The sequence below is a fragment of the Artemia sp. Qi Xiang Cuo genome, chromosome 11 (genome assembly GCF_049724085.1).
Source record: "Artemia sp. Qi Xiang Cuo chromosome 11, ASM4972408v1, whole genome shotgun sequence".
NCBI classification, from domain to species: Eukaryota; Metazoa; Arthropoda; class Branchiopoda; order Anostraca; family Artemiidae; genus Artemia; species Artemia sp. Qi Xiang Cuo.
This window is the reverse complement of record NC_142804.1, coordinates 43,207,310-43,228,529: the sequence shown is the minus strand read 5'-3', so window position 1 is coordinate 43,228,529 and position 21,220 is coordinate 43,207,310. Positions and strand designations below refer to the sequence as shown.

Here is a 21,220-nt window from a genome sequence, read left to right as displayed (position 1 = left end):
GTATTCCCTGTCTCTACGTATACAGCTACCGAGCCGCGGGACCACAAACTCAGGGTGAACCAATAAATTCCGCCAAATCTCCAAACCTAACTCAGGTAAAGGAAAGACAACTTTAATAATACCTAAAATAAAAAATAACCTAAGATAATAAAAATACTCACATATATTTTTCTCAGCAGCAGATACAAGACTAACTAAAAAATGCTAAAATTATACACGGAGATAATTGCACGCGTTCGCAGGGTGAAGAGGACTCGGATAATCAGAGAATAGTGAAACGAGCAGGACCTTTATCACCAAATTCACCCATTTTAATTCCACGCTCTGAAACCGTGAACTTATTTTTGCCAAAATAACTTGCAGTGATATGACTTAAGCGTTGTCAGACGGAAAAAATCTAATAATCAAGCATTAATGTTAAAATAGAATGAAAAGAAGAAGAATCTTGATACAATCAAGGGATTTTAAAGAACATCAGAAAAGAAAAAGCAAACTTGTATAAAAAAGGAAAGGATATTTATCGGATACTCAAGTGGGTGTCCTGTGTGACACCCAGCAGACATAATTTAGGAAATCAGTAAAAAAAAGAGTGTATCAGCAAAACTTGGTATATAGATATTGAGCTAGAGGCATTGACCGTTTTTCATCTCAACTATATGCAATCATCCCTCTCGCCTATACAGTACATACACCTTAGGAAAAAGCCCGTTAGCACAATCTTTATCTCTTTCCAACTTATTTTTGAACAAATATACGAGCCAGTTCCTTTGATCTTCAGCACAAGAATTCCCTGAAATTGTTTTTAAGTACAACAGTGAAAATTGATACTGTACAAAAATCAAATATAGTGCAATGCTAACGCTCATGTCAATTCCCTAGTATTGACGACAGTGAGAAAATGTCTAAAAAACAAGCTATTATGGGCGTCAGATTGTGCTCTTTTTTCAAATTCAAATATATATTGTCGGATCTCATGTAATGTCTGATTTTGACAACAACATCCTAATAAAAAAGAAAGCATATACAGAAAAAGAAAGCAAAAAGAAAGCATATACAAAGGTCACCAGACTAGCAAGGAAATCTTTTAGCACATACTATTTATTTAAAATAAGAAAATGAATAAAAACCAAATTTGCAGTTTTTTTTCACACTATAATTTTGAAAAAATCTGTAAAAGGATCAGTCACTATCGCTTTCAATAATTGCCACTCTACGCTTTTTAGGAGCAGAAACTCTAGTATCATCATCACTATCCAAATCAGCCAAAGGTTCGCCTATATGCCTATTATTCTGTTGCAATTTAGAACTGCCTTCACTATTATCATCTACTACGACATAAGATACGACTGATTCTTCTGTTGCTGTAAGTTTTGTATCATCAAATTCTTGATTCTCAGTGCCACAATTGGATTCAAAAAGAGGTTCCACGACATGCCTTTCATAGGCTTTGGATTTAGGTCCAACTCCATTAGCTATTTCTATCGGAAGGGACTCAACTAACTCTTCAGCTCCTATTCGCTGCTCTTCCTCAAAATTAAAACTAGAATTTGCAGTTTCAGATGCAGCATCGTTTTGGCTGGTTGAATCATTGGCATTGACTTGAATCGGCTTTTCAATGTGAGCAGAGGTTGACGCCAAGCCCGCACTGGCTGCTACACTGAGTTCGGATGAACCCTGCTTAGCTTTCAGCCTTTCAACAGCTTTCCTTCTATTTTCTTCAATTTTTCTTCGCAGCTCTTCCCTCATTACCTGAAAAGTTACAATATTAATAATAAAAACCTGTATAAAAACAAAACATTAGCTGAAAATGAAATCTTACGACATCTCTCGTTAAAATACAAGATAAAATAAGCTTTTGCGATGTCTCTTAGTAAAATAGAAGATAAAATAATACTTTATTCAGAAAAAAAATATTACGAATAACAGAATATTCAAATTCAGGTTTCGTGTCGCAACAGCTTAAAACACTAAATTAGCAAATTTTTTAGCAGCTAAAATTTTAAATTTTAACGCAGCTTTTTTTCTTCTTTTTTTCAGCTTGAAAGGGAGACATCAAAACAAAGAGAAAGAGGTTAATTAAAATAATGTTTGAATAAAATTTTTGTTTAAGAAGCTGGGCGATAAAAGAACAGGCTTACACGCAGCAAAGGGCAATTTTGATCGAGTGAGGATGGATAAAGTTTTTCCATTACCCCCCCCCCCCGCCCAAACAGACAAGAATCAAACGAAAAATATAGGAAAACATTAAAGGCTGTAATCATTTTAACATCTGTTTTGGGGGAGGGCTATCCCCAGCAAAACTTATCGGATATATTTAAGTTAGAATCAAAACACGGTAACAAAGAGAGACCTTGACTTCAGCAGAAAGATATAAAAGTGATCTATCTGCATAATGAAAAGTGGGAAAAATTGATCGCGTCCGATAATTCGTAATTATCAAAACAAAAGCAAATGTTCACCTTTTCATTTCTTTATATGGATGTCACCTTCTTTATAAATGGTTCTTAAGGACCATGCCCGAGTGTGTAAGGAGGGATAATTTAAGACGTTGGGCTCTTTTACGCGTACCATGCAGTAAGAGGCATCTTTAATTCTAACTATGAAAAGGCATCATTTTCAAATAAGTATGTTTATTTACTTATGATCCAGATACAATTCTAAAAATTTTTTTAGTCCTTTTGCTATTTTACCAAATGACGAGACAACTTATTTCAATTTTCTCTTCATAATCTATGATGACTAGACTAAAATTAATAATAGCAAACGATTTCTGTTTAACAAATTTTAAGAAACAGTCAAATTCCAGTATTTAATTTTCTTTTTAATTTTAGGAAGCGAAAAGATTAAAATCTTGTAAAATTCAATGGATGGGCATTGTATTTTCAGACTTTTTAGAGTCACAGTCTATAATCTAAGAGCCAGAGTACTCAGAACCGCAGTCTATAATTTAACGATAAACTCTGTATCTCAAGGTACAAAATTCCATGAAACCACATAATATTATACGGTAATATGTAAGAAAAATGAAAATAAAATGGACAATATAAATAAAAATGGACAATATATATAATGCTAATATGTACCAGAAGTACTAAAACAACATCAAATAATACACTAAAGAACAAATAATGTATAACATAAACATACAAAATCTAAAGAGGATTAACTAAAATGGGTTGCTTGTTTTTTTCTCTGGTTGCCTGAGCCTAGCCTACTATAGGTGGTATTTATTGAAAGAAAGAAGAAGGGGGTAGACTATTATAAATCATCACGTCTACAATTGAAGCAGCCTGTTTGAATATGCAACTATATAGACTAGGTAATAAAGTCTGCAGGCAAGTTCAACAAGGCTAACTGTCCTTTTGGTTTTGTTTTCTCTATACGTTTCACACAGAAAAATCTCATCACCTAGTTTTATCGACCTGTGTATTGATAATTTCAATGCCTGAATGAATCAAAGTAAGCAAATTTATAAAGCCCATACGACTGTGTAAGGGAAAGCTGTTTAAACGATTTACCAAGAACAGCAAAAACCTATAATAATGAAAAGGTAAGAACAGACAATCCAGCCTGGGCTAAACGAATAGCAAGATGTATTCGAATATTTCGGAAGAAGAAATAGCAAAATATTTAAATAAGGTAGGAGCTTCACAAGCGGGCAGTCTACACAGCAATGTCGTATTTTGGCAGCTCAGTACTGCGATGAGTTATTAGTAGCAGTAGTAAGAGTAGAAAAGCTCCAAGCTTTGAACAAGTTGTATGGGCATTAATTATGACAAAGACCACACTATCTTTCCATCATACAGAAAAAGAGAAGATAATGAGGAAATTTGTGAAGACAGTGGATATCAAAATAGTACAATCTATTCGAATATTTCGGCTATATATTTAACACCTGTCATCAGCAGAATACACTACAGAACAAATAAAAAGAAAACAAACTTACTCAAAAAGTCACAGAAATAATACAATTTTTTCAACTAAAATCATAAAATGGATTCCTTTAAAAGATTCCAGGTTCTCACCTTACATTGTTCAACCAAGACTGACAAAACAAAAGAGTTATTCATTCAAGCTACATGATTTGATTAACAATTCTGACTATTCCTTATTGCAATATTTCAAGCCTAACCATCCTCCACAGGCTAAGAGAGGCGTGGTAATGTCTCTTGTGGATGGAGTACTTAATATATGTTCAAAGCCGTATATTCAAAAAGAATTGGATTTTATTAAAGACATACTTTTTTTCAATGGTTACCTTATTTATGCCATTAATACTGTTATTGTTCAAAGAATAAATTTACATTATCATAAGGCCCTAAGTTCCATACCTGTAGATGATTTGAACAAAGCCACAAACCTGATTTACCTGCCTAACATTCCAAAAATTACTTCAAAACTGAAAAAAAGCTTCAGTTACTTCAAAACTGAAAAAATTTATCTGTTGTCTTAAAACCTAACTTACTTGACATGAATCTTCTCAATTCTGATTATGATAAAACCCAGTTATTCCTCAAAAAGGAGTATATCAAATACCGTGTAGCTGTGGAAATTACTCCTCAAAGAGGAGTATATCAAATACCGTGTAGCTGTGGAAATTATTATGTTGGTAGAACATCAAAGTTACAGCAGCACAAAGAAAGTAGAAAAAAAACCTTAAAATCTAATGATAGCTCAGCATCTTTTGATTCAGCTTTAAGCAACTATATTTTCGATAATCCGAACCATTCTGTGTTATTCGACGAAACAATTCTAACTAGAAATGACCTAGGATTCAAACAAATTGTCCATGAAGCAATTGAAATCAAGCGAAAACTAAATAACAATACATCCATAAATAGAGACCTGGGTGAGTACACACTAAACCCTATGTACACAAAATTAATTACAGAAAACAGTTTAATACACGATAAAATAAAATTAGGAGTCAATCAAAATAAATATTAGGAGCCAGCAGAAAGAGCAAAAGTTGTAATAAGAAATTGTTCCAATTTTTAGTCAAACCAGGTTTTGTTCTGTCAATATTGGCTGAACCTATGTAAGGGGAGGAAGCATAGACTTTAAAAGAGACTTATTCTATGATTTTAGTTAAAAAAATTTGTTTTTTTGATGTGATTTTTTGACTATTTTTGTTTTCTTTTTATTTGTTTTACTTTGAATTTAAATGATGACGTCTGTTGAATTTACAACCGAAATATTCGAATAGATTGTACTACCATGTTATTCACTATCTTCAAAATTTTCCTGATTATCTCTCCTTTTTGTATGTATGAATATTTCCCCTTTCTTTTGGTTTCAATAAACTGAAATAACTCACACAGACAGTTGGAACACATCACCGCCTTCCATTTATAAATAGAGTGAAGATATAGAAGTATATGACAGGGCTAAAATTTAAGTTAAGACAGTGAATAAAATAAACAAAAAGCCCGAATTCTTCAGATCCTAAACCCATTGTTAACTAAGGAAAAAAAAAAAAAAAAAAAAAAAAAAAAAAAAAAAAAAAAACGAACGAAAGACTAAGATATAGAATAGTATAACATAAAAGATGAAAAACTAACACTTGCAGGAAAAAAAAAGAAGATTGATGCCTGAAAAATTTGTATAGTTGTTTTCCGAAAGTACTGAACACTCCTCCTAATGATAACATACTTAACACAAATCCAGTTCAAAATGATATTACAATTTAAACTGAATATATAATAATACACATGTCCAACAGAATGAATATGTTTATCACTTCTGATAGGAAATTAAAGCAAAATGAAATAATTTTCTATATGAAAATCTTTCACACAGGCTACGACAATTGGAGTTAATTCAAGCAAGAAAAGGTTAAAGACAGTTTGATTTATATTTTTTTTTTAGAAAGGAATATATTTTTTCGCTAGGTACCCTGGCGGAATCCCTTTTGCTTCTGAAATTTGCATTTTTATTTTCAATTTTTGTTGTATCATACCTTTAAAAAGTTAATCCTAACTGTTTCCGCATATTTTTCCTGAATCTAAAGTTTCTTTTAAAAGTTTAGCTTTATAAGGAATTGTAACATTTTTTTTCTCATTTAACTATTGTATGGAAATCAATTTTTTTATCTGTCTAAATCCCTATAATTCAAAAACAAGCAAAAATTTCTTATATCAATAATATTAAAAAATATAATGTGATTTAGAAATCATAAACTTCTCCATGGTTGAGCCCTTCTCTTTCTTGAAATGAAGTCTTAACCATGCCCTGACTGTAGAGTCAAAGAGTTTACAACTCCAAGCAAGTTTTCTGTTGCATGAGACTATTTTATTTTGCACTGGATAACTTGGAGCACCAGAATTATCCTATAAAAATCTACTGAATCAGAAAGACAATTCTACGAATAAAAAACAGCGAAGAAATTACCGGCTTGGGAGTAGGCTTTCCTATCTCCTCCAAGCTAGCATATTCAGAAACAGATGGCATCCTTTCTCCATCAAGTAAATGGTCAAATAAAGCATCTGAGCTCAAAGGTGGTGGTTCAGTGACATCTTCAGTGTCTTCAACTATTTCTTGAGCATGGGAGGGAATGTCTAAGCCAAGGCGAATTCTATGCAGTTGAGACTAAAACAAAAGACAAGAGTTATTTTAAGATTGGGACACGGCTGAAAATGGTCAATTAGCTTGTAGCACTCAAATACTAAAAATAGTTTTAGTCTAATATCATACAATTCAGAGTGGCACGCGGCCAAAACTTATCATATCGTTTTTACTGGATAAGAACTTAATATCTTAATATGAGCGTTTTATCCACTCAAATGCCTTTTTTGCATTTCTGGAGGATTTCCAAAAACACCCCTGAGCGGGATATGAGTCTTCAGGTATATCTCGAGGGACTATTAAAGACAGGTAAGGAGTCATTATATGAGGTTGAGAATACACACTCAGTTCTTTGTGCAGGACTGGGACAAATCGCATATAATCCTATGTTTATTTATTTTAGCGCTTTTATAAGGCCTTTTCAATAAATTAGATTCGCAAATGGATTGCAAAAAAATCAAGTAAATATAAAAAAAAATCACACTTATGAACAATCTTATTGCCCCGCTTATGCTAAATCTTGATGGTAAAAATTTGGGAGTTCCAAAATTTCATGTGCAGATATTGAGTTACGTTTTGGCTGTTTTTTTCTTGGCCCTGAACAGTGATATAATAGCACATAGGCATTTAACTACAATTTAGTTGCATAATTAACATAGGAAGCAGTTCTTTATCTCTTTGAATTTCCTTTTACCGCCAAAATTTGGACAATTTCATTATTGGATTTTGGCTATTTCTTTAATTTTTTGGGGGGCTTTTTACTCTTTTTTTTACAGAATTACTTCCCCTTTCTAATTCATATATTGACATTTTTGGACATTTTCTAAAATTAAAGATTGTGTATACGAACAGCATTAAGTCTATAAACTTTTTAACTGAAACAATTTGGCGTTTCGCAACAATTGACTAAGGTGACATTATAGTGACATATAATCCTGACCTATATTTACTGACTTATATAAAAAGGATTATTTTTTATTTGCTGGTTATTTGGAAATATAATAGTAATTATAAGAAATATATGAATGTGATTAGAAAGATTATAAAGGAAATTGTCTTACTACGCAGGCAGAAGAGGGGCAGTTGCCCACCGCAAGAGCGGGTTTACCCGCCAAGAGGGACCTCTCTTAAACTGCGCAGGTTAGTTGAGCGGAAACCGAAGCTTCCCCTGCTTTGTAAGATATTTCCTGACGACCGATTGCTCACCCTCGATTATTCTCATTGGACTGTTTTCTCTGACGTGTTATTTGTCGTTCGGCCAGCCCACCTGCCACGTCTCTTGAACTTGTGCTATTTCATTCCTGTGGTGAAACGTACAGCCACAATAAAGAGTTAGTGTATAATCTATACACTACTATATGTATCTATTCGTACGCATAACTTTGTTATGCGTACGAATCAAGCAGGTAACAAGGCGGTAGATATAGTCATGACAGCTTGAGAATGCTGTTATAAACACCCAAAAACCACTGGATAAAATAATAAGAAAATAAACTTGTGACATGAATTTAATTATACAGTTAAGAAACAATTCTTTGGTTGACATCCAATGCTGCTGATTTTTTTGTCTTGTATTTACACTAATCCCCTTGCAATTTTTCAAGACCTTATTACGATTATTGACTTTGGGCTCATTTTTAGAGTGAAATTATAGTTTGAACTTTGAATCAATATTTGAATTTCCATAGTGTGTATTTGTTGAAAGATTCGCAAAGATGTCTTTTTTTTATTTCTAAGCCTTCGTTAGCCCAAATTCAGAAAGCCTCCGGATACTTTTGTTTCGGCTTTGACACAGCATGTTTTTCACCATCCTGACCATTTTGTACGGTTTGAGGAGGTTAAATCTATCTCTAACGATAGAGGCTTAAAACAATGCTAATCAAAGGCTTACACAAGCTGGGTGTGAGTAATTACGACGACCAAACTATCTTTCTATAATATAATACTACTACTACTACTACTGCAACTAACAACTCACTGCAGAACCAAGCCACTTGAGGCAGACACAGCTACACACACTCCTCTTCCATTACAATCTATTCAAAGCCTCCCTTAATTCTTTCCTTGCACATCCTTCCACCCCATTCGGCGACGACCTGGTTTCGCTTGGCCCTAGACGGTTAACCGACAAGGACAATCTATCATCCTTCATCCACAGAGCGTGTCCTAGCCGTCTCAACCATTCAATCATTATAGCCCTAGAAAGTGGGATTGAACCACCTTTTTCGTACCACCCGCAGGCAATTTCTCTGGAAAACATTTAGCAAATCCTTGCTTCAGAACCATACTTGATCACTGTCATCACTGTAGCTTCCAATATTTCTAATCTTGGTTCGCAGACTCATCTTCCTATTCTTCCAAACTTTTTCGACTGTGAAAAAACATCCTAAGCCTTGGCTAATTTACTTTAAAAATCGTCACTGCATCAACCATCTTTACTAATAATACTACCTAGGTAAGTGGAGCTGTCCGCTTGATCGATCTGCTCGTTATCCAACACCATCTCTTCACCTTCACTTGTTCCTAGTCTTAGTGACTTAGTCTTCTTAAGATTGGTTTTCAAACCTATTCTTGCACCCTGAGCTCGCAAAACCTCTAAAACTTCATTCATTTTGCTCACACTTTCATCTAGGATTACTCTTCCGAAATTTTAGCTTTAGATTAACCCCAGACACTACTAGATGGCAATGACACTACTAGAGATGAACACTCCTATATACCCCAGTGTCTTGTTTCGATCCTACCAGTCTTCGGTTTACAATAATATAATCAATAAGGTTAGCTGTCTTGGAGTCATGTGAATACCATGTTAACTTATGTGCCATTTTATGACCAAAATTGTATTGGTTACAGCTAGATTGTTAGACCTACAAAATTTAAGCAGTCTGTAACCATAACTGATTAGTTTTCCTATGCCAAATTTACCTAGGCTAGGTTACCATCTATTCCTATTCCTACTGACCTGGACATTAAAATCCCCTAATTAAAAATACCATATTTCTACCTGGGAGTCTCCATTAGTTGGTTCTACAGGGGTATATAGTACTATGACTGGTACCCTTCACTTTTTATAGCTTCGAAACCCAAACAAGACTTAGCAGCTTTCTTTATTCATCATGAGCCCTACTCCCTCCCTATGCACTCCATCCTTTCTGCCTTAGCAAGTAAATTCTATATCACCAAATTTTTTGTTTCCTACCCCTGAGATATGTTTCTGAAACTACTTACAGTCTAGTTATCCATATATATACAAACAGATGATTCCCTGAAATAAGGGATTATTTCAACTAACACTGGAATGCTGTTGCATACTGAAGATGAAGTAAAAGAAACTTGGAGCAATGATACTGACACTCATTAAAATTCCTATCCTTTTCACTATTGACTTTATAATCGACTCCGTCCGAAGTTTTTGTTTATTTATTTTTTCTTTTTGAGATTGACAGTAAGACTTTGCATGTCACTGTCGTAGTTGATGTAATAAGTTACAGTTTGTACTAACACCAAAAAACTAGGATCAGGGCAATTATAAATTCATTATTTTTACATATTTGCATATTCATATTTACAATACTAGTACTATTGGTATTATCATCAGATTCTGTCAGTATTATTATTACTGAAGGACGAGGTTAATTGAGACCCATTGATTGTACTTAACAGTGTTGCAAAGAAAATACGAAAGGGTAATATTCGTTTTTTCTATTATTTTATCAAATAAGATCTGTATGTGTAATGCCAGTTCGGCAGCGTTTCCTACGGATAGCCAATTGAGCAATAAAACTTAGTTCTTTAAAAAAAAAAAAGAAGAAAAATGAATCAGAGAAAGGACAGGAACACCTAGAAAACTATACTTGATTATAAACTTTTCACCCTGCCAATTCAGCTGAATTATATTTTTGATTTAACTCAAGACTGCTATTGTGGTTATCTTACTAGTGTCTCTGAGCCCCATAATGGTTGTGGCACTCCAGTCTCACAAAGCTTCATTTTCCTGCTGGAACTGGTGTTTTTCATAGGCAGCACAACAGCGCTGCCTAAGTAAAGAACGATTTTGGCACAATGTGTTATTTATTTGTTTGTTTTAGGCACCAGGGCACTTCGTATCAAAGGAGTTGTCCTAGAAACATCGAAAAGGTCTCATTCAATTGGAAATTGGAAGTGCTTGTGCCCTTTTTAATAGCCGAAAGACTGGAAGGCAACTAACACCCCTTCCACGTCCACCATTTCCCTAAGCACATCCAATCAAAATTTTGAGATAGCCATTTTGTTCAACGTAGTTGAAAGAACTGGAAAATATGTCTTTGAGGAGGAAACTCCCCCCACAGCCCTCAGGGCAAGGGTTGTAAAATATACCATGGGGGCATATCAGCTTTTTATGGAAAGCCTTGTCCTAGAAACTTCAACAAGGGCTCATTCGATTAGGAATTCAAAGGGCTAGTGCCCTTTTTAATAGTCGAAAGTGATTGGAAGGCAACTGACCCCCCTCTCACGCCCACCATTTCCCCAAACACATCCAATCAAAATCTTCAGATAGCCATTTTGTTCAACGCAGTTAAAAGTTCTGGAAATTAGGTCTTTGAGGATGAACCCCCCAAAGCCCTCAGAGCAAGGGTTAAGTTATGCCCTAGGGGAATATAAGGTTTTATAGAAAAAGTTGTTAAAACTTGAAAAAGGGCTCATTCGATTAGAAATTGAAAAGGCTAGTGCCCTTTTTCATAGTTGAAAGTGATTGGAGGGCAACTAACCCCCCTCTCACCGTCACCATTTCCACAACACATCCAATCAGTATTTTGGGATAGCCCTTTTGTTCAACGTAGTTGAAAGTTCTTGAAATAAGATCTTAGAGGATAACCCCATCAGAGCCCTCACGGCAAGGGTTGTAAGTTATGCCCTGGGGGCATATAAAGAATATTTTGTAGAAAAACGTCGTAGAAAATTCAAACAAGGGCTCATTTGATTGGAAGTTGAAAGGGATAGTGCCTTCTGAAGAGTCAAAAGTGATTGAAGGACAAGTAACCCCTCTTTCGTGCCCATCATTTCCCCAAACACATCCAATCAAAATTTTGAGATAGCCATTTTGGAGGGATGACAACCCCCCAAAGCCCTCAGGGCAAGGGTTGTAAGTTATGCCCTGGGGGCATAAAGGTTTTTATAGAAAGTGCTGTCGTAGAAACTTCAAAAAAGGATCATTCGATTGAAGATTGAAAGGGCTAGTGCCCTTTTAATAGTCGAAAGTGATTGGAGGGCAACTAACCCCCTCTCACGCCCACAATTTCCCCAAACACACCCAATCAAAATTTTGAGATAGCCATTTTGTTCAACGTAGTTGACAGGTCTGAAAATTAAGTCCTTGAGGATGATAAACCCCCCACACCCCTCAAGAAAGGGTTGTAAGTTATGCCCTGGGGGCATATAAGGTTTTTTATAGAAAGGGTTGTCATAGAAACTTCAAAAAAGGTTCATTCGATTAGAAATTGAAAGGGCTAGTGCCATTTTTAATAGTAGAAAGTGATTGGAGGGCAATAACCCCCTCTTACGCCCACCATTTCTCCAAATACATCCAACCCAAATTTGGAGATAGCCATTTTATTCAACGTAGTTGAAAGTTCTGGAAATTATGTCTTTGAGGATGACACCCCTCATCAGCCCTCGGGGCAAGGGTTGTAAGTTATGCCCTGGGCGCACATGAGGCTTTTATAGAAAGCATTGTCGTAAAACTTCAAAAAGGGCTCATTCGATTGGAAATTGAAAGGGCTAGTGCCCTTTTTAAAAGTTAAAAGTGATTGGATAGTGAATAACGCCCTGAGGCGTTTAACAATAACCCCCCTCTTACGCCCACCATTTCTTCAAATACATCCAACCAAAATTTGGAGATAGCCATTTTATTCAACGTAGTTGAAAATTCTGGAAATTATGTCTTTTAGGATGACAACCCCAACACAGCCCGCTGGGCTGTGTTCAATTCAAAATTGAACCGCCATCGACGGATACTAGCGAATAACTAGTTATTCGAGTTATTAACGAGTTATTCGCTAGTATCCGTCGATGGCGGTTCAACTTTGAATTTCTTTGCAAATCACGGATATTGGTGAATGACTTACTTTTACTGTTGTTAGGTATTTGGTTTTAATTTTTAAATTTTTTTGGCTTTTATTGATTTTTATTCATCTTTTAATTTTTTTTTTTATTGTTTTTTTTTCAAGTTCAAATTGACTTTCCGCGTTTTATTTGTTGGTTCGTTCTTCGGCACTCGCATCGATTGTATTTTTTCGTTTCGCGCTGAAGAAGAGAGGCGTTTGTCCCCTCGAAATATTCGCTTTATTGTGTTTTTTCAGTATTTTCATTTAGCCTATAAAAACCCCAGTTTTGCTCGTTTTTCTTTCTTTATGAGATAGCCATTTTTTCAACATAGTTGAAAGTTGTGGAAATTGTGTCTTTAAGAATGACAAACCCTCCACACCCCTCAGGGCAAGGGTTTTAAGTTATGCCCTGGGGCATATAAGGTTTTGCAGATAGCGTTGTCGTAGAAACTTCAAAAGGGGCTCATTCAATTGGAAATTGAAAGGGCTAGTGCCCTTTTTTAAGTCAAAAGTGATTGGAGGACAGACAGCAAACCCCCCTCTCACGCCCACCATTTCCCTAAACACATCCAATCAACATTTTGAAATAGCAATTTTATCCAACGTAGTTATAAGGTCTTAAAATTAGGTCTTTGAAGATGATAAAACCCCACAACCCCTCAGGGCAAGGGCTGTAAGTTATGCCGTGGGAGCATATAAGGTTTTATAGAAAGGGTTGTCATAGAAACTTCAAAAAGGGATCATTCGATCAGAAATTGAAAATGCTAGTGCCCTTTTTAATAGTAAAAAGTGATTGGAGGGCAATGGCCCCCCTTTTACGCCCCATTTCCCCAAACATATCCAATCAAAATTTGGAGATAGCCATTTTTTTCAATGTAGTTAAAAGTTCTGGAAAATGTGTCTTCCCTGACACTCCCCTGACAGTGCTCAGGGCAAGGGTTGGACAGTTGTTTTTTTATAGAAAGCGTTGTCGTAGCATCTTCAAAAAGGGCTCATTCGATTGGAAATTGAAAGGGCTAGTGCCATTTTTAATAGTTGAAAGTGATTGGAGGGCAACTAACCCTCCTCTCACGCCCATCATTTCCCAAACAAATCCAATCAAAATTTTGAGTAAAGAACTCCATTAAACCAAAAATGAACAAAAATAGAATCAAATAATCTACCAAGCATACAACTACCACAAATCAGTATCAATAAATAAATGAAACCTAGCCCAGACAGAAATTAAAATAAATAACAGAGTCAAATTCAAAACGAGCAAAATTAATCTGAGTAGGGTTCTAAACCCTATGCTTTCTAAAAGCCAGAATATAATTTGTACTTTACTGAAAAAAATTCTTTTAAATGTTTCCATATTTATAACTTTAAGAAATCAAAAATTAATTATGAGTTTAAGGAATAAATATCAGCATATGTATATTAAACTGAGAATGTACATTTTATTCAGTAAATTCATTTAAACTTTATTCAGTGAATCACAAATTATATCTTGGTTCTTAGAAACCATAGTGTTTTAGCACACTACCCATTTTGATTTATGTTCGTTTGTATTTGACTCTGTTATTTATTTTAATCTCTGTTTGTTTTGGGTTTCATTAATTAGTTGATGCTGATTTGTGGTAGTTGTATGCTTGGTAGATTATTTGATTCTATTTCTGTTCATTTTTGGTTTAATGGAGTTCTTTACTTTTTTTTTGAAAAACTTATTTTGTAGTTTTTTTTATTAATTTTTTAACAGACTAATTGTTTACAACACAGGTTCAATCATCACGATGGTTCACAAGGGTATACCGAAATATTTCAGTAGAGCCGCAAAAAAATTGTTTCGATGAAGGATTTTTTTTTTCCAGCTCTGAACAGGACTTCCATATAAAACAAAAGAACGACTCCCAGATGCATTTGAAGATTTTACATTATTACTTTTATTTTTCACTTAATCAATATTTTGCCTTTTTGTCGTTTACATTTGAACGGACCAAGGAGAGATAATCAATGCAAGTATTCTTACTCCTTTGATACCAGCATAAAAATTCACTTCAATGAGGGCAGAGCCTTAGAAGATTCTCAAACACCAAGCAAAAACAGCCAAAACCTGACACGAGCAACAAGCACAGACGGGTAAAGCACATAAAACAAGCACAGACGGGTAAAGATATGACTAATAACCACAACTTAGAAAAGAAAAGAAAATCAATAAGAGTCAGCTATATACCTGTAAGGAAATCAATAAGAGTCAGCTATATACCTGTATGGATTTTTTATGACCCAATGCTTCAATTTTTTCCAATGAATCGTCAAACTTCATTCTTGGAAAGAGCCGATGAACCCATAGTTGCAATTTCCCCATTATCAAGTCGAGATCTTCAAGTTCATGTCCTTTGCCTTTCAATTCAACATCATTGAAATATTGTTCTAAGGCTACGAGTCCTTTCTGACTCATCAATCTAATTGTAAAATTTAACAAGAATAAATATTTAACAACATATAATTCGGCACAACTTCCTATTTTCGTATTGTTCTTTTTACTCTTTTTAGAGGCGTTAATCTTTATTTGCAATTTCAGACAAATATTTAACCTACACAAATGATAGATAAAGCTGACTTCGGATCAATAACAGAAGACCAGAAATCAAGAAACATTTTTTAGCACTACTATTTAGGATATGTGCAACTATCTTAGATAAAAAAATATGCATCATGGATTCTATACCTTTTCCACAAGGACAAATATAAAAAAAAAAAGAAAAAAGTGCATTTAAGAAATTCGACACTGAACTTGTTTGGTTAAATTTTGACAAAAGGTAACCACAAACAACATCTGAAGATTTTCCAACAATCTACCTATATAGTCAGTAAGTGTTTGTAACTCAACAGAACCCCCTGTTTATGAAAAGCGCACTTACTTATATGTATGAATACACCAAACGTGTTTAACAAGCCCAGCTAGCTGAGTAGGTAAGGCTTCCGACTTCCAAACTCAGTCGAGGTTGGCAGTCTTATATTCGGCGCTGTGCATTTTTCTTCGTTGATGATAGGAGCATATTGAGAATACATTGTCTTTTGAGTAAAAGTTGCATTTGCTGAGTAAGAAATCGATGTTAGACTTTTTTTACGTATGCAGATGGACAAAAATTTAATTCAAAGATGAAAGTATTTGCTCTTTGTAAATGTATGTCCAAAGTTAAAATTTCGACAAGTCTGCTCTGTTTATCTCACGGTTTAGGGATTAAATTAAGACTTTTAGGAAAAGTTTTGCTGCTCAAAACACTTTTTATCTGATCCTTAGAAGAGGGTATATTCTATGGCTTTTTTCCTCTTTACGCCTGTCGTCCAACAGCCTTCGCTGCTTAATATTGCGATAGAAAATAAAAACTTAGCACCACAGGGAAAGAAATGAACCATCAGTATGCCAAATAACAAATTTGTCGATCTTGTCTAAAACTAAAGCATTTTCCACAGCACTTGCTGCAGTTAACAGCAATAAAAAGCTTAACTTATTAAAGCTATTTCGTATAATTTTCCAGTGAAGGACACCCAGATTAGTTTTAGTGTTACTCTTTCCACTAGAGCCTGGACTCCACAGTTTAACTACATAGATTAATCTTCAAATTACAAGATAAATAATAGCATTAATTTAAATATTTTACATGCATAATAAGCATTGACGATTATTGCACTCTTAGGGATAATATGAAATATTTAGTTGCAGAAAATTAAGAAAGTGCAAGAAATGCCAACGTTAAATGCACCAAATGCTTTGAAATACACCTTCTGTTATCTAGGTGAACATAACAAAGGCATGCTCTCACATAATTGTTTTTTTTTTTATAGAAACCAACAATTTCGACTTGGAAAGAACTAAAAATACCAAGGCATATTGGACATGCTATCTCATGTACGGCTTATACCCAATACTGTAATTTTTTACTTCGTATACTGAACTTTGACAAAGCAGTAATTTAGTGGATAACTTTGACCTTTTTGATTTATCATCTCAAATAAATGATCTCAACAAAGCTCCATGTACAACAAGTTTTAGATTTCCGAATAAGGCACTCTTTTTCATTTTTTCTTTCCTGAAGCTCGTTAAAGTGAGTCTTTGTCAAGTCAGGTGTGCAGTCACAATTGCGTCATTCTCCGTTTTCCTTTTTTACTTCATTATCGTTTGTACACCAAAACTTTCTTTTTTGATATGTCCGGATAAAAAAGATAATAAAATTAAAAAATTATGGGAGCTTCAAAGCAATTTAGTTAACAAAACAGGAGAAAAAAAAACAAGCATTTACCTGTTTTCATCTAATTTCGGACGAGGATTTCTTATTGTTCTCTTTTTTGGCACAACTCTTTCTGGTTCTCCTAAAAAGGAAATTAAAACTGAAACAAGGGGCTGGTTTTATTTAAGTACCAAGGACACTAAAAATGAAATCTAATCCTTTAAACTGGTAAGATGGAAATTTGTACAACTATATACACCTTAAAAAAAATAGCAAAACCCGAGAACCAAATTTTTAATGCAAAAGATGTTCGATGCAGCTATGCATTTTTAACACTTAGCTGGCGCTAATTTTGAAAATAAATGCCGTGTGTATAATGCCTGCAGAAAAGGAGCGAAATAGTATATCCTAACGTAGGTCTAGAAAGTGCAACTTACCTGATTGCAGTGGCAAGTCAGATAATGCTTTAAATTGGCAGTAAAAAAAAAAAAAAAAAAAAAAAAAAAAAAAAAAAAAAAAAAGACTGAATAATCAATACCATGCAAAAACATAACTCCACCATCTTGTTTCCAAATGAGAATTGAAAAGAAATGTAAACATAATTCAACAAATAAAATCTAAGCTATGAGCTGAAATGTTTGTTATTGAAACTCTTCACGATTAAACCTTTCAAATTATTACCTAATTGACTTACCTACAGGAGAAGTTTTTCTTAGAAAAACAAATTGGGCTGTCCTGGTTTGTTGTAATTATTCCTTTATTGACAATTGAAATATCAAAAGAACCCGTTTTTTCTGCTGATTAAAAAAACATCACTTTTCTTACTTAATTTTGACATATTCTCACTAGCCTATATCTGTTCAATAGAAAAGGGGAGTATCGCCTAACTGATTATTGAAATACTTGACTCTATGATGCACATAAATTGGTCGGTACAATAGTTAGGTTCGGCTTTTTGTGTTAACAGGAAAAGTTTCCACTTGTTTCTCGTCACGATTCAGTGTGGGAATAAAGGGGAGAATGGAGAATCTTCGCACTAACATCTTAATAGTTGCATAACAATCAAAATAAAAATCGTGGAAAATCTCGGTTTTCAGGAATGAATAGACCTAAAATGGAGCCAGGGGACAGAGGGATCTTCCAAGCATCCGAATCCATAAAGATGTTAAACAGTAAATTACGTTAAAAAACAGAACAAAAAAAAGGCTGATTTTACTATTAAGTTCGTGCTTTTGGAATAGACTTCATTGGAATTATACAGTTTACTGTAGTAAAGTGATAACAGGGACAACCAAAAAGGATTTAAACGTTTGGTCGAGCCAATACTGAGCATGACCGAATGTAAATATTTTAGTACTATCCAACCTATTTTAGTGTCGTATTTTTTAAATGAGAAATGCATATTTCAAAAAGGCATCAAATATTCCTTATATATGAAATGATCAAATAAATCAGAATAGAAGCATATCAGTTAAATCCTGTATTACCGTTATATAGCACACAGACCTATTCATTTAATATTTTTTTAAACATTAATTCTTGAAAATGGGAAGAATATAAATCCTCCTAACAAACAAAATCAACAAAAGGGCTAAGTTAACCAAACTTACAGCCCCAGTTAACCAAAAAAAATTGGGAAGCAAAGGGAAGCAGGAATCGCTCGACCAGAAAATTTCGATAATTGAACACGCCCTTTTAATTAAGGCATGAAGTGGTACTTAAATTTTATAAAATAGAAAAAAAAGAAAAATGAATAAAGAAAATATGAAGAGCCTTTACCATTATTATCTTCCTTGTCTTTTTTTCCTCTTTCCAGCACTTCCTCTGCTTCATCAGCACTATCAAAATTGCTTTCAGCATATATTTCTACTCTTTCCTCTTCATATGTTTCTATTCTTTCTTCCATAGTGTTCCTAGCTGGAAAAGATTTTTCCTTTATAGCAGGTTTCATAGGTACTGTCCATAGCCTTGATGGCATATCACCAGCCATTGTAACTATTTTCTATTTACTATGATACGGCTAGTAAACTAATAATACCTGAATTGGCCTAATACCTGAATATAAGCCCTATTATGTATTTTGAAACCTAGAGTAGTACCAATAAAATAAAAACGAAGAAATAAATGAATAGAAGTTCCCTCTAGCTAATCTGCAAGGGCTTAGTCTTACTTATTTGGACTATCCCTGTTCAAGCAAGTCCCAATTCAATAGAATAGACAAAGAAGCCCCCAGCTTTACCTGAAAATCTACCCTTCTCTATATATTATTACAAGACCTAAAATCTGAAGACTAGCCATGACAAACTGGTAAATGAAACAAAAATGGTCATTTTTCTTTTTTTCTATTCAATAAAACAAGCAGCTGTACTTGTAGACAACAGGTGAGAAAAACTGTAACTAACCACTAAAATAAGCATTAAAAGTAATATATGAGTGCATCCACACCATATAGCCTTCACTTAACTAAAAATATCCTAGGTCCTATTCAAATGACTTATTGAAAATCAACTATCTATCTAGTAACTATCAACTAAAACACTTTTTTTTCCTTTTAATCTTTGTAAAACCAGCGAAATTACTTATTGGAAGGAGGCATACACAATACATAGTCAATCCAGGTTACACTTTGATATCTAAATCCTAATACGATTCACGTGGTGTCCTCTCAGCCAAGGTATACCAGAAAAATTAATAAGGTGTAAACTTCATTATATACATCACTCTAGCCTGTAACCAAGGGAAAACGTATGTCTAGTAATAAAAATAGAGAAACTTACTTATTCATTAGAAGTCACAGCAATACTGCACCAATAAATAACAAATCCTCTTTTTAACCACTTGTACAGCAGATGTAACTATGCTGTGCTTTAACCAATCATAGGCAGCGCAATCGTACTGCCCAAGAAAAGAACAATGTTGGCAAAATGTATTTTTTTGGGGGGGGGGGGTACACCAGGGCACTTCGTATCAAAGGAGTTGTCATAGAAACTTCGAAAAGGGCCCATTCGATTGGAAATTGAAGTGGCTAGTGCCCTTTTTAGGCACTGAGTTTTTAGGCAAGTCTTTGGAAGGCAACTAGCGCCCCTTCCACGCCCACCATTTCCCCAAACACATCGAATCAAAATTTTGAGATAGCCATTTTGTTCAGCGTAGTTGATTTCCAGATAGACATTATGTTTTTTAGGAGGACACTCCCCCACAGGCCTCTGGGCACAGGCTTAAAGTAATACCCTGAGAGAATACAAGATTTTTATAGAAGGCGTCGTCGTAAAAAACTTCAAAAATGGATTATTCAATTGAAAATTCAAAAGGCTGGTGCTCTTTTTAAGAGTCAAAAGTGATTGGAGGGCCATTAACCCCCCTCTCACGCCCACCTTTTCCCCAAATGCATCCAATCAAAATTTTGAGATAGCCATTTTGTTAAGTCTATCAGAAAGGTCTGGAAATTATGTCTTTGAGTTCTGGAAATTAGGTCTTTGAGAATGATAACCCCCTCAGAGCCCTCAGGGCAAGGGTTATACGTTATACCCTGGGGGCACATAAGGTTTTTATTGAAAGCTTTGTCATTAAAAACTTCAAAAAAAGGGCTCATTTGATTGGAAATTCAAAGGGCTGGTGCCCTTTTTAATAGTCAAAAATGATTGGAGGGCAACTAACCCCCCTCTTACGCCCATCTTTTCCCCAAACTCATACAATCAAAATTTTTAGATAGCCATTTTATTCAACGTAGTTGAAAATTCTGGAAATTATGTCTTTGAGGATGACAACCCCAACACAGCCCGCTGGGCTGTGTTCAATTCAAAATTGAACCGCCATCGACGGATACTAGCGAATAACTAGTTATTCGAGTTATTAACGAGTTATTCGCTAGTATCCGTCGATGGCGGTTCAATTTTGAATTTCTTTGCAAATCACGGATATTGGTGAATGACTCACTTTTATTGTTGTTAGGTATTTGGTTTTAATTCTTTAATTTTTTTGGGTTTTATTGATGTTTATTCATCTTTAATTTTTTTTTTTTTATTTTTTTTTTTTCAAATTAAAATTTACTTTCCGCGTTTTATTTTTTGGTTAGTTTTTCAGCGCTTGCATTGATTATGTTTTTTCGTTTCGTGTTGAAGAAGAGAGGCATTTGTCCCCTCGAAATATTCGCTTTATTGTGTTTTATTAGTGCTTTCATTTAGCCTTTAAAAACCCATTTTTGCTCGTTTTTCTTTCTTTATGAGATAGCCATTTTTTCAACATAGTTGAAAGTTGTGGAAATTATGTCTTTAAGAATTTGCCTTTTAAAATTTTGAATAAAGAACTCCATTAAGCCAAAAATGAACAAAAATAGAATCAAATAATCTACCAAGCATA

The 21,220-nt window shown here is 34.5% G+C and overlaps 1 protein-coding gene across 6 annotated transcripts in view; it reads right to left on the bottom strand.

Annotated features, from left to right (window-relative positions):
* Positions 1 to 1,080: 1,080 nt before the first annotated feature.
* The window catches only part of LOC148947002 (uncharacterized), a 66,120-nt gene continuing 45,980 nt past the window's right edge, over positions 1,081 to 21,220 (bottom strand). For 2 of the 6 annotated variants that reach the window (XM_089096807.1, XM_089096806.1), the window contains exons 2-6: positions 18,641 to 18,774; positions 16,934 to 17,003; positions 14,893 to 15,091; positions 6,391 to 6,588; positions 1,081 to 1,779 (exon numbers count right to left, since the gene is read on the bottom strand). In XM_089096807.1, the coding sequence (XP_088952933.1) occupies positions 1,180 to 1,779; positions 6,391 to 6,588; positions 14,893 to 15,091; positions 16,934 to 17,003; positions 18,641 to 18,767 (1,194 nt within the window). In that variant the 5' untranslated portion in view covers positions 18,768 to 18,774 and the 3' untranslated portion in view covers positions 1,081 to 1,179. Of the gene's footprint in view, positions 1,780 to 6,390; positions 6,589 to 14,892; positions 15,092 to 16,933; positions 17,004 to 18,640; positions 18,782 to 19,638; positions 19,783 to 21,220 lie in introns of those variants that run through there. The other 4 variants (XM_089096808.1, XM_089096803.1, XM_089096802.1 and 1 more) reach the window with 4 other exon arrangements.